The sequence below is a fragment of the Malaclemys terrapin genome, chromosome 3, assembly GCF_027887155.1.
Source record: "Malaclemys terrapin pileata isolate rMalTer1 chromosome 3, rMalTer1.hap1, whole genome shotgun sequence".
NCBI classification, from domain to species: Eukaryota; Metazoa; Chordata; order Testudines; family Emydidae; genus Malaclemys; species Malaclemys terrapin.
The window spans coordinates 146,596,970-146,609,770 of record NC_071507.1 but is presented as its reverse complement, the minus strand read 5'-3'; the positions used below and the strand labels follow the sequence as shown (position 1 = coordinate 146,609,770).

Here is a 12,801-nt window from a genome sequence, read left to right as displayed (position 1 = left end):
TCAACAAAGAAAAGTCCACTCTGGAGCCAACCCATAGAATAGAGTTTATCGGGGCAGTCTTAGACTCCAGACTCGCCCGAGCTCTTCTGCCAGACACTCTGTTTCACACCATCACAAACATCATCCACGGACTCCAGGTCTTCCTGATTACCACGATAAGGACGTGTCTCGGCCTGTTGGGACACATGGCTTCTTGCACTTACATAACCAGGCATGCCAGACTTCAGCTTCGCCCACTTCAGGCCTGGGTGTCATTGGTGTACCGTCCTTATCGGGACATCCTGAACATGGTGGTCACGGTTCCGAACTCGGTCTTGACCTCTCTCACCGGGTGGCTGGACCACAAGGCAGTTTGCGCAGGAGTGCTGTTTCACGCCCCACAACCCTCCCTGTACCTGGTCATGGACACTTCATCTCTAGGTTGGGGCGCTCACCTCGGGGAGCACCATACACAGAGCCTGTGGACCACATCCCAACTAGCTCTGCACATCAATGTTCGAGAGCTGATGGCGGTGCACCTAGCCTGTCAGGCATTTCTCGGTCTCCTACATGGCCGTTGCGTGTCAGTCCTTACAGACAACACCACGGCCATGTTCTACATCAACAAGCAAGGAGAAGCCCGGTCATCTCTCCTATGCCAAGAGGCCATTCGCCTGTGGGAGTTCTGCATTGCCCACTTGATACATCTCATGGCATCGTTCCTCCCTGGAGTCCAGAATGCTCTAGCGGACCATCTCAGCAGATCCTTCCAGACTCACGAGTGGTCGATTCGCCTGGATATCATCCATTCCATCTTCCAGAGGTGGGGATTTCCCCAAGTCAACCTGTTCGCTTCATGCGCCAACAGGAAGTGCCACGTGTTCTGCTCCCTCCAAGGGCGATCTCCGGGCTCCCTGTCGGATGCTTTCCTGCTATCGTGGAAAGACCAGCTGTTCTACGCTTTCCCTCCATTTCCACTGGTCCACAGGGTACTGCTCAAGCTATGCAGAGACAAGGCACGTATGATTCTAGTCGCTCCGGCTTGGCCAAGACAGCACTGGTACACCACGGTTCTGGAGCTATCGGTACAGACGCCGATCACGCTTCCATTGTGCTAGAACTTGATCTCTCAGGACCACGGCCGACTCTGTCACCCCGACCTGCAATCGCTCCACCTTACAGCGTGGATGCTCCGTGGCTGAATTGGACAGAGCTCACATCCCGTGCAACAGATTCTGCTGGGAAGTAGGAAACCCTCTACACGGAGCACTTACTTGGCCAAGTGGAAGCGTTTCTCCTGTTGGTGCGAGCAGCGGGTCACGCCCCCCTTGCAGGCGTCAATTCCGCTTATACTTGAATATCTCCTATCCCTAAAACAGCAGGGCTCAGCGATATCTTTGGTCAGGGTTCCCCTGGCTGCTATATTGGCGTTCCACCCAGGAGAACACGCTTCCTCGGTCTTCTCTAACCCTATGGTCGTCAGATTCCTCAAGGGCTTAGACCGTCTATACCCACAGCAACGTCAACCGGTTCCGGTGTGGGATCTTAACCTGGTTCTCTCCAAGCTCACAGGGCCCCCGTTCGAGCCATTGGCTACCTGCTCACTCCTTTACCTATCTTGGATGACAGCCTTCCTTGTAGCCATCACTTCAGCAAGGCGTGTTTCTGAAATCAGGGCGCTCACGTCTGAGCCTCCATACACAGTCTTCCATAAAGGTGCAGCTTTGCCCCCACCCTGCCTTTCTTCCCAAGGTGGTATCAGCTTTTCATGTGAACCAGGATATATTTCTCCCGGTCTTCCATCCTAAGCCGCACGCCACACGTCAAGACCAGCATATGCACTCCTTGGACGTACACAGGGCCCTTGCTTTCTATATTGAGCGTATGAAGCCGTTTAGGAAGACGACGCAACTCTTCGTTGCAGTGGCTGACTGGATGAAAGTCTTACCGGTCTCCTCGCAACGTCTCTCCTCTTGGATCACGTCCTGCATTCGTGCTTGCTACGACCTGGCCGGTGCCCCGACGCCGCGCCTCACCGCCCACTCCACGAGGGCCCAAGCCTCCTCAACTGCCTTCCTGGCTCACATCCCGATCCAGGACATTTGTAGAGCAGCGGTTTGGTCATCGGTCCCCACCTTCACCGCTCACTATGCACTTGTACAGCAGTCCAGAGATGATGCTGCATTTGGATCAGCGGTTCTGCACTCAGCGATGTCTCACTCCGACCCCACCGCCTAGGTAAGGCTTGTTAGTCACCTAATTGGAATCGATATGAGCAAACACTCGAAGAAGAAAATATGGTTACTCACCTTTGTAACTGTTGTTCTTTGAGATGTGTTGCTCATATCCATTCCAAACCCTCCCCCCTTCCCCACTGTCGGAGTAGCTGGCAAGAAGGAACTGAGGGGGTGTTGGGTCGGCTGGGGTATATATCCAGCGCCATGAAGGCGCCACTCCAGGGGGCTCCACAGCCGACCCACCGGGTGTTGCTAGGTTAGAAAATTCTCCGACGATCGTGCACGCGGCGCGCGCACACCTAATTGGAATGGATATGAGCAACACATCTCGAAGAACAACAGTTACAAAGGTGAGTAACCATTTTTTCCTTTGTGTGATATAAAAAAATTAGCTTTTCTTTGAGCCACTGATCCATTTGGAGTTTAGAGAATACCCTACATGCTAAATTTCCTCCTTTTCCTGTTACAACACTTTAAAATGCATCTTTGGTGTTATAGCTTTCTTTCTTGCATTATAGCGGTTTATACATAATCCTTAATGATCTTGGTTCAGGGTAAACAAACATTGCATAGAATTGAATTATTTTCCAGTTGTCTGCCTCAAATTTACTTTTTTAAAAACAAACACCTTTTTGTTCAATTTTTCTGATATATCTGTTAACATTTTAAATGTCTAAGTCACACTTTTAGCTCCTTCATATACAGGACATACAAGTTTAAAGAATATTAGCAAAATATTCTTAATCTATATATGCACCATATATGATAATGATTAGAAATTGGACATGGTGAACATAATGACAAATAGTCTTGGTGTTAACCCACTGGACTGGGGCTCAGGAGAGACTGGGGCTCTGTTGCAGGTGTCCTGTCTGATGATGGGCAAACTGTTTAATCTCTCTGTGCCTCAGTTCCCTTTTTTTTGCTTGTATGCTATAGCCCTTTCTCCCACCCTTTGTTGTCCTTGCCTTAAAGAGCTTATTTTACTATGTGTTTGTACACTGCCTAGCACAGTGGGTATTTGGTGATTAATGTCTCGAGATGCTACTGGAATTAAACAAAACAAAATCCCCACAATAGCAGGAACATAGTGCATCTGACTATCTTCTAGATGGGAACAGTGAGGCCCAGAAACAACTGGTATTCTCTCTAATATTTGTACAGCACCTCTTTACTGCACTGTACACCTGAGCGACATTAAACCTGAAAATAGTATCTGATATTCGCTCACACCTGCTGCTCTTTTAGACTGTCCCATACAATAGAATACTACCTCTTTCATTGTTTGGGACTTTGCCAAAACTATATACTATATAAATACTTTGTTTTCTCCTTTGCCAAAACTAGCTGCATTCCTGTTCAGTATAATTCTCCTGCTGGAGGGGTATTACTTGCATTTTTTCATATTTGTTGATTATAGTTATATTATGATAAGGTTTGACATTAATCAAAGTTGCACTGAAATTCTGTACTGCTTTAACTGATGAGTATGCAGATTTCATATGTTACTAATAAAGTACCATTGTATTCTTGTTTTGAATGAGACAGTGTTGTTAATTTTGGCAGGTTTTTTTTACCCTTTCTAATCTTTTCCTGTGATGACACTTTAAAAACAAGAGACATACACCTGATAATCTATTACTACAATCTACAAAAAGAAACATGTATGTGCAGTACCTAGTACTATTTTTTTTTGGCTGTGTGACTTCCCCCTCTCCCCCATTCTACTATTATAAAAATTATTACTCTGTAGTTTTGGTCTTAGTCTGTTCACAGATCTAAAAAAATGTTAGGGATGGCAAAGTATATTAAAACAGTAAGGTTGATTCAGTCCATTTAAGGATGATATTTGCCAGAAATTTGATAAATGTTCCTGTTGAACAAAATGTATTTTCCCTGAATGGTAGTTGTAGATTGTTTGAGAGTTATTTCTTAGTTTTTGAACACAGAATTGAAGTAATAAATGAGAAAAACAGAGCAAAGGGCTAGATATTTATTAAAGTACTCAACAAGTAGCTTGTTGTTCCATACTAAATTTTGTTCTCAGATAAACTATCATGAAATAAAATAATATTAAGCTATTAAAACTCTGAATGCATAATTAAACAAATTTTTAAGCATCCCTTTAATATTTCAGATAGCTCAATTATTGCATTATCTTGCATTTTTAGGTGCATGTTATCCGAGAGGTGGCAACCATGGCTCAGGAAAAGCTAGGTGTGTCCTGCGAAGTAATTGATCTGAAGACCATTTTACCTTGGGATACAGAGGCTGTTTGCAAGGTAGAAATATAATGCTACTTAATACATAAAAAACTATTTTGGTTGATGTACCCAGGAGTATCTACAATAATTTAATACTGAGGATAATGGGGACAGCGCTTTGCATATATAATTGAAGATTTATATTTGTTTGTATTTACTGTGCATATAATAATTTACAAAGGAAACATTTGCAGAACACTGTGTGCCTCATTATCATTAAAGGGAGGATAACAGTTTAGGCCACTAAACAATAGTGGTGTACCAGCATGTTCTTTTGAAGGATTTTTATGATTTATTTTACAGCATTCCAGGGTTTTTACAGTATAGGTTTAAGGCAGGTAAACAGAGTGTTTGAAAATCACTTTTCTCCTCATGTGTCTCGCTCTGTCTATCCTCTTCTGGCATCCATAGGCCCATGGAATTTAGTGGGAATTATTTTTGTGTGTGTGATTTTTCTTTGCCACTCCATGGTGACAGTTTTATCTCATTATAGGTGGGTAAAAACATTTATGACCTGGCTGATCTGTTAAGCCTGTTTTCTAGAAAAAAGTGGTTTTGATTTTTTTTTAAAGATAGCAGCACTTTAGCATTTTTTGTTTTTCACATCATTAGAGGTGAGCGTTTACTGGTCTGGCATTTGATTCAGATTCCCTGGAACCACAGGTTCAAATTCTGGCATGGTTGAATGCGCCTTTCGTCTTCTAAGGTAGATATATTGTAAATATAATAGCTTACGGTATAGGAGTCTTTCAGATAGGACCTTAAAAAAATAAGGTACTGAACAGCTTGCTTGGAAGTTGAAATATCATGTGTTAAGTGCAGCAGTAACTTAGCTTTGTTCCTCAAGTGTCCCGTGCTCTATAGTATTTGTGACTTTTCTTTGTTGTGCTGCTTCCTTTTCACCTTCATAGAGTTGCCAGCAGAAGGGTCACGGATAAACAAACATATTGGAGGTGTTTTTGAAAACAGATTTTGCTTGGATGGGGTGGAAGAGGCACCTAAAGAAGGTTCTCAATATCTGTAACCTTCCCTCCCCCACTCGTGGCACCTGGCCACTTGCCAGAAAGTAGCTGGGAAAGTGATTGGTACTTCTGTATATACTGAGTGAAGCTAGAATTAAATATGAGGCACTGAACGCTGAAGTTAAAACTTCAGAGGGGGTGAGAATTGAAAACATTTAGTTGAAGTTAGAAAATTTCAAATGTGCTTATGGTGTTTTGAGAAAGGCTAAAGCTTTAATATGATTGGAAATTAAATATAGTGAAGCTTGAGTAAACTGTGCCCCTTCTGATAAATATATTACACTGAGCAGGCGGCATGTTGGCAGGGACCTATATACACCGCCATGAAGGTGCCACTCCAGGTGGCTCCACAGCCGACCCGACAGGTACTGCTAGGGGAAGAACCTTCTGACGATCATGCACGCGGCGCACACACACCTATTAGAATGGACATGAGCAACATATCTCGAAGAATAACAGTTACAAGAGGTAGATAACCGTTTTCTCTCTCACAAAAAATGATAGTTTGGGGCTTTAGTAATTATTAGTCAAGGTCGTAGAAGTCACATAAGTTCTTCTTCGAGTGATTTGCTCACGCGCTGCATGCATGATTGCCGGAAAGCTTTTCCCCTAGCGGTACCTGTCAGGTCGGATGTGGAGACCCCTAGAGTGGCGCCTTCATGGCTGACCCGCCGCCTGTTCAATTCCTTCTTACCACCTGTGACGGTCATTGGAACAGCTCAGTCTCTTGATTCTGCAAGTGTCTTACCTAGTGGTTCCCTTGTTTATCTGTGTAAATAGTTCAATAGTTGTTAGTTAATAGTGTAGATTAAAGAACACCTTACAGACTAACAAATTTATTTGAGCATAAGCTTTCGTGGGCTGCAGCCCACTTCTTCGGATGCATAGAATGGAACGCACAGCAAGAAGATATTTATACATACAGAGAACATGAAAAGGTGGGAGTAGCCATACCAACTGTAAGAGGCCAATCAAGTGAGATGAACTATCATCAGCAGGAGAGAGAAAAAAACCTTTGAAGTGATAATCGAGATGACCCATAGAAGGTGTGTGGATATTTTAACATGGGGAAATAGATTCAATTAGTGTAATGACCCAACCATTCCCAGTCTCTGTTCAAACCTAAGTTAATTGTATCTAATTTGCATATTAATTCAATTTCAGCAGTGTCTCTTTGGAGTCTGTTTTTGAAGTTCTTTTGTTGCAAAATTGCCACCTTCAAGTCTGTCACTGAGTGGTTAGTTTAGCTTACTTAGGGGGATTTCCCCTGGCTCTTCACTCCCCAGCGCTGGGGCATGCCTCGGTCACAGGGGTTTAAGGCGTGTGAGAGGTGTGCAAAACTTATGCCAACAAGTGATCCGCACGCCTCCTGTCTCAAGTGCCTCAGGGAGGGCCATCAGACAGATAAGTATCCTATTTAAAGGAGACCTAGGACTAAGAGGGAGTGTGACTATTGCCTGAAGCTCCTCCTGATGGAGTCGACCCTTCAGCCACAGCCAGAGCTGACCCCGGCATCCTTGGTGTGCAGCACACCGGCCTTGGTGCTGGATGTTCCAGCACTGAGGAAGGACTCCGCCAGGAAGCACCAGCACCGCTCCCCGGCCCGCAAAGCCCATACCACGCGGCGGCACTGTTCACAGTCCCTGGTACCACATAAGAAAAAGAAACCAGACGGGATGTTCCCGTCAGGAAGCCGAGGAGAGATTCATCATCAGAGGAAGCCCATGATGTTACGGCGCCAATCTCTGTCTCCCTGGTACCGATCCCTGGCATCGTCAGGCTCCGCTCCTCCATGGTTGGGTACAGAGTACTTGTCAGAGTCAGACGCAGAATCGTCTGTGTCCCAACGCAGCCACTACTACTCCCGGTCGTGGCACCGATCCCGGCACCATAAGCCAGCGGAACAACCGGCACTGGCTGTTACTTGGCCATCCCAGTGGCAGGGCCCAGTGCAATGGCCTTTTTGGACCCCTTGGGCCTACCACCAGGCTCAAGGTCAGGGATCTAGGCCAGTATTGGTGGTATCGGCCCCCTGTGCCCTCCATCAGCGATGTTGATGGCACTCTACACTCCTAGGGCCCCTGAGGACCCAGTACGACTGTTGAGCGACCACAGACAATCACAGCCACTCCTCCACCGATGTCGGTGGCACCTGATCCTCCAGTCGTGGGGAGCTCTGTGATGAGACTATTGGGGCACATGGCGGCCTGTACATACATGGTACAGCACACCAGGCTGTGCCTGTGGCCCCTCCAGGCAGGGGTAGCGCAGGCGCACAGACAGGGCAGGGACCCATTGGACTCAATAGTGACCCTCCCGCCTCGCATTCTTCACTCTTTCCACTGGTGGCTGCAACCACAGCTGGATTGTGCGGGAGTACTCTTTGCAGAACCCCAACCCTCGCTTTCCCTGGTCACGGACGCCTCCGCGCTCGGTTGGGGAGTGCATCTGGGCAATACCAGAACCCAGGGCCTCTGGTGCCATGCAGAGCTATCGCTGCACATCAGTGTGAGGGGGCTGAGGGCGGTTCGCCTTGCATGCCAGGCATTTCAGGCCTGCCTTCAGGACATGTGTGTATCAGTGCTCACGGACAACGCTGCAGCGATGTTCTATGTAAACAAATAGGGGGGTGCTCGCTCCTCTCCCCTCTGTCGGGAAGCCCTCGTGCTGTTGGACTTCTGTATCACCCACTTCATACACCTGCAGGTGTCGCACCTTCCGGGGGCACAGAACGAGCAGGCATACCGCCTCAGTCATTCGTTCCATGGACATGAGTGGTTTCTCAGACCGGACGTCGCTCACTCAATTTTTCAGAGGTGAGGCTCTCCCCACATGGACCTGTTCACGATGTGGAGCAACAGGAAGTGCCAGAGATTCAGCTCCTTCCTGAACCACAGCCCAGGCTCCACCGTGGATGCCTTTCACTTATCATGGACGGGTCACCTGCTGTACGTGTTCCTGCCATTCCCCCTCATACACAGAGTGCTCCTCAAGACTCATCAGGACAGGGCTTCCCTGATCCTCATAGCGCCAGCGTGGCCTCGCCAGCACTGGTTCACCATGTTACTGAACTTCTCTCAGTGGGCAGACCAGTAGCGCTCCCTTTCTCTCCGACCCTAATCATGGAGGACCACAGCCATCTACAGCTCCCCAATCTGGAGTCCCTCCACCTCATGGCATGGAAACTCCATGGCTGAACCTTCTTGAGCTCTAGTGCTTGCATTCAGTGAGGGAGGTCCTGTTAGGAAGTAGGAAACCCTCCACGCGAGCCACTTACCTGGCTAAGAGGAAGCGTTTCTCCATTTGGTCTCGACAAAGGGGAACTGAGCCACAATCGGTCACAATTCCCCTTATTTTGGACTGTCTTTTATATCTCAAGCACCAAGGGTTAGCAAAATCATCCACAAGGGTACACCTTGTGGCCATTTCGGTCTTTCACCGGGGATCGGCGGGTGGGTCAGTGTTCGGTAACCCCATGTTGGGCAGGTTTCTTAAGGGCCTGGACAGACTTTATCCTCCAGCACGTCGGCCGATTCCCCCTGGGACCTCAACCTGGTCCTGTCCTCACTCATGGAGCCCCCCTTTGAGCCCATGGCCCTGCCCTCTATCCTACCTTTCCTGAAAGGTGGCTTTTCTGGTGGCTATAACCTCCGCTTGAAGGGTATCCGAACTCAGGGCCCTGACCTCCGAACCGCCTTATACGGTATTTTATAAAGACAAGGTGCAGCTACGCCCCCACCCTGTGTTCCTGCCTAAGGTTGTCTCCCAGTTTCATGTGAGCCAGGATATATTCTTACCTGTGTTCTTTCCTAAACGCTATGCCACTAACAGGGAGCACATGTTCCATTCCTTGGACGTTAGACGTGCCGTAGCATTTTACACTGAAAGCAGAAAGCTGTTTCGTAACTCACCGCAGCTTTTTATTGCTATCACAGAAAGAATGAGGGGACTCCTGATCTCATTCCAGTGCATCTCGTCATGGATCACGTCCTGCATCAGGACTTGCCATGACCTGGCTAAAGTTCCAGCCCCTCCGATTACGGTGCACTCTACCAGAGCACAGGAGACATTTGCAGCTTTACTGGCGCAGGTCCCTATCCAGGACATCTGCAAGACGGCGACCTGGTCTTCAGTTCGCACCTTCACTTCCCACTATGCCATCACCCAGCAGGCAAGGGACGATGCTGAGTTTTGTAGGGCAGTCCTGAATTCAGCAACCAGGTGAACTCCGACCCCTCCTCCGGGGTAACTGCTTGGAAGTCACCTATTGGAATGCACATGAGCAATCACTTGAAGAAGAAAAAACGATTACTTACCTCTCGTAACTGTTGTTCTTTGAGATGTGTTGCTCATGTCCATTCCAAATCCCGCCCGCCTTCCATGAAGAGATACAGGCATAGATATACTGATACATGAAGGTGTGGATGGAAGACCATGTTGCTGCCTTGCATATGTCCTGGTTAGGGACCTGTGCAAGGAATGCGGCAGACAAAGGACGTGGTGATCCATGACGACATGCGCTGGGACGATATGGGAAGCCCCTTCATTCACTGCAATTACAATAAAGAGCTGTGGTGACTTACGAAAGGGCTTTGTGCATTCAATGTAGAAGGCTAGGGCATGCCTGATGTCCACGGAATGGAACATTCACTCTCTTTTACTGGCATGTGGCTTAGGGAAGAATAGAGGCGCATGCGGCGCGCGCACACACACACCTATTGGAATAGACATGAGCAACACTTCTCAAAGAACAACTGTTACAGGAGGTAGGTAACTGTTTTTTACAGTGAGAATGAGATACTTTATTTTTTTGTCTGCATTGGCTACAGGTACCCTTCTGACACACCATTTAAATTCAGGATGTACAGATACGGACTTTGTGTTAATAATTATTGCTACTTAATCATTAAAAGTAGCATTAGAACTTAAATTTTCAATTTAACTATTTAAAATTAAGTAATTTAAAGTAAGATTTGTTAAATAAAAAATATCAAACTCTAGGAATTACTTGACATAACTAAAGCTTATGGTGAGGCGTGGGAAAAAGTGGATTAAAACTGTTAGTGCTTTGGAGACAAGCAGCAACATGTCAGGGATTTTCCTTTGCAATGGCTAACTAGTTAATCTACATTTTGAAACGTTGTTTCTAGTTGGGAACTTTGTATCGGTGATTTAAAAATACAGCAACAATTTTCTCGTTTCACAAAGTTGTACTTCACAGCGGCCACTGGAGGCCTCTCTTAAACCAAGTTAAACAACTGGTTTGATTTGACTTTGCACTTGCTGACTACTGTCCTGTGAGGAACTTGGAGTGTGAAATTATGCTAAATAATAATTTTAAAAAAGTTGCTGCCTAATCTCATTGCTTTAATTTTTTTCAGGTTTCAGGGCTAGATTTAGCTCTGAAATATGTTGTCATCTCGGCCCTAAGACACTTGTGGTGGAAAGTTTACCTGTCATTCCCGGACATCCTGCATCAGCTGGGCTCTTGTGGAATCCCAGCCAGAACTGAAAGCTATCCTGTGGGAGGCTAAATGTGCACTCGCTGTCTGCACTGCTCAGGGCAAATCCCTCTTCTGACAGTGGCAAATCAAGCATTTAGTTTGTAGAAAGTGCTGTTGACTCTCTGCCAGAATAAAAGCAGAGAATTTGCATCACTGCTGCCTTTTTATGTAATGTTTTACTAATCTTAAGAATTAGAAAGGTTTCTCATGAGATAAATGGTTTATCTCTTGTTTGTATGCAGTGAAGAAAACTGTCCCTTGATTCTAAAATTGGTGTTGATCTGGTCCATTCATAGGTGTTATGGTAATACAAATTATACTTAATAATAATCGGGATGTTGGTTTCTGATCAAAGATGACTCATTATTCAGCCTGAGAATAGCAAAACAGTAAGATAAAAACGTTATAAATATTGATAATGATGGTAAGAGAAATACTTTCACTTGACTAATTAAGCTGTAACTCTATTTTATTCTATGAGTTGCTCACAGCAAATACTTACAAACATGCATACGTTTGTATAGAAAGCATATTACCCAGATTTGAAGCCCATCCCTTAGTTGTTTGTAAGTTTAATGTTACAGTTTAATCTTTGTGAGCAATATTTAAAGAACTGAAATTGCAGCTTTTCTACACATTAGTATTTGAATGATCTGACAAATCTAATGAAAGCTTGGAGTGATGTACATCTTCTAAACTTTGTATCAGAGTTTGTGTTGTGACAAAGTTCCTCCTCTATCTTGGTGGGTCCTGTGCTTATTGGCGGATTTTCTTGCCTCAGAGATTCACCATGTGGGTTGAGGAACAGCCCAGAGACCTTCCCCTCTGGAAGAACCCACAGTCCAGGTCAATTGGGAGGTTTGGGGGGAACCCAGGCCCGCCCTCTACTCCGGGTTCCAGCCCAGGGCCCTGTGGACTGCAACTGTCTATAGTGCCTCCTGTAACAGCTGCATGACAGCTACAACTCCCTGGGCTACTTCCCCATGGCCTCCTCCAAACATCTTCCTGATTACTCTAGTGCAGCCCCTGCTCTGGTCACTCAGGGAACAGAAAACTACTCATCCAGTGACCAGTATATTTGCCCTCTACCGGACTCCTGTACACCACTGGCCTGGGTCTGTCACAGTGTATATTTAGAAAACTTCAATCTCAAACCTGATAATTTTTATAATGCTTATTGCTGTTCTATGACATAGGAAATTGTCTTCAAATCATAATTTTTCCCCAATAAAAATAATCTTTTTTGTTTTGCTTTTTATTTACTGGTTTTGTGGTTAGGTTTTAAGATGGTTTCTTTACACTATTAGTATGATGCTTTTATTTTAATGTAAAAATGACTCTTTGAAGAAATGAGGATACTGTTCAGTTATTCAGTAGCAATTCCACTTTATCAATAAACTAGCAGAAATCTATTTTGTGGTAGAAGGTATTCAGAAGCTGAATTTTTAGTGTATGTATTTTATATTAAATATTTGCTACTTCTTTATAAATCACAAAACCATTTAAAAATACTGTTTATTTTCCCAGACAGCATGACTTCAGGAAGCACATGTTTTCCTTCTACATTATCCTAGCCAGGGATGCTTGCAAGCACTAGAGATTAGATTGGGTGGATTTTCTCTGTTCCAGAATTTTGAGTAATATGGGCTTAATTAAAAAACCATTCAAGCCAATGGAACAACTCCCAGTTTACTTCACTGGTCTTTGGATTAGACCCTATATAAGATTATCTTTGTACTGAAGTGTCTGTTTTAGTAGACTGTTAAATCCAGAAAAGGATTGAATCATCTCAATG

At 45.3% G+C, this 12,801-nt stretch overlaps 1 protein-coding gene across 1 annotated transcript in view; it reads left to right on the top strand.

The window, feature by feature from the left end:
- The window catches only part of BCKDHB (branched chain keto acid dehydrogenase E1 subunit beta), a 296,116-nt gene that overhangs the window by 112,313 nt on the left and 171,002 nt on the right, over window positions 1–12,801 (top strand). Inside the window, exon 8 of the mRNA XM_054023630.1 lies at window positions 4,388–4,498. Coding sequence (XP_053879605.1) covers window positions 4,388–4,498 — 111 coding nt within the window. The remainder of the gene's footprint in view (window positions 1–4,387; window positions 4,499–12,801) is intronic.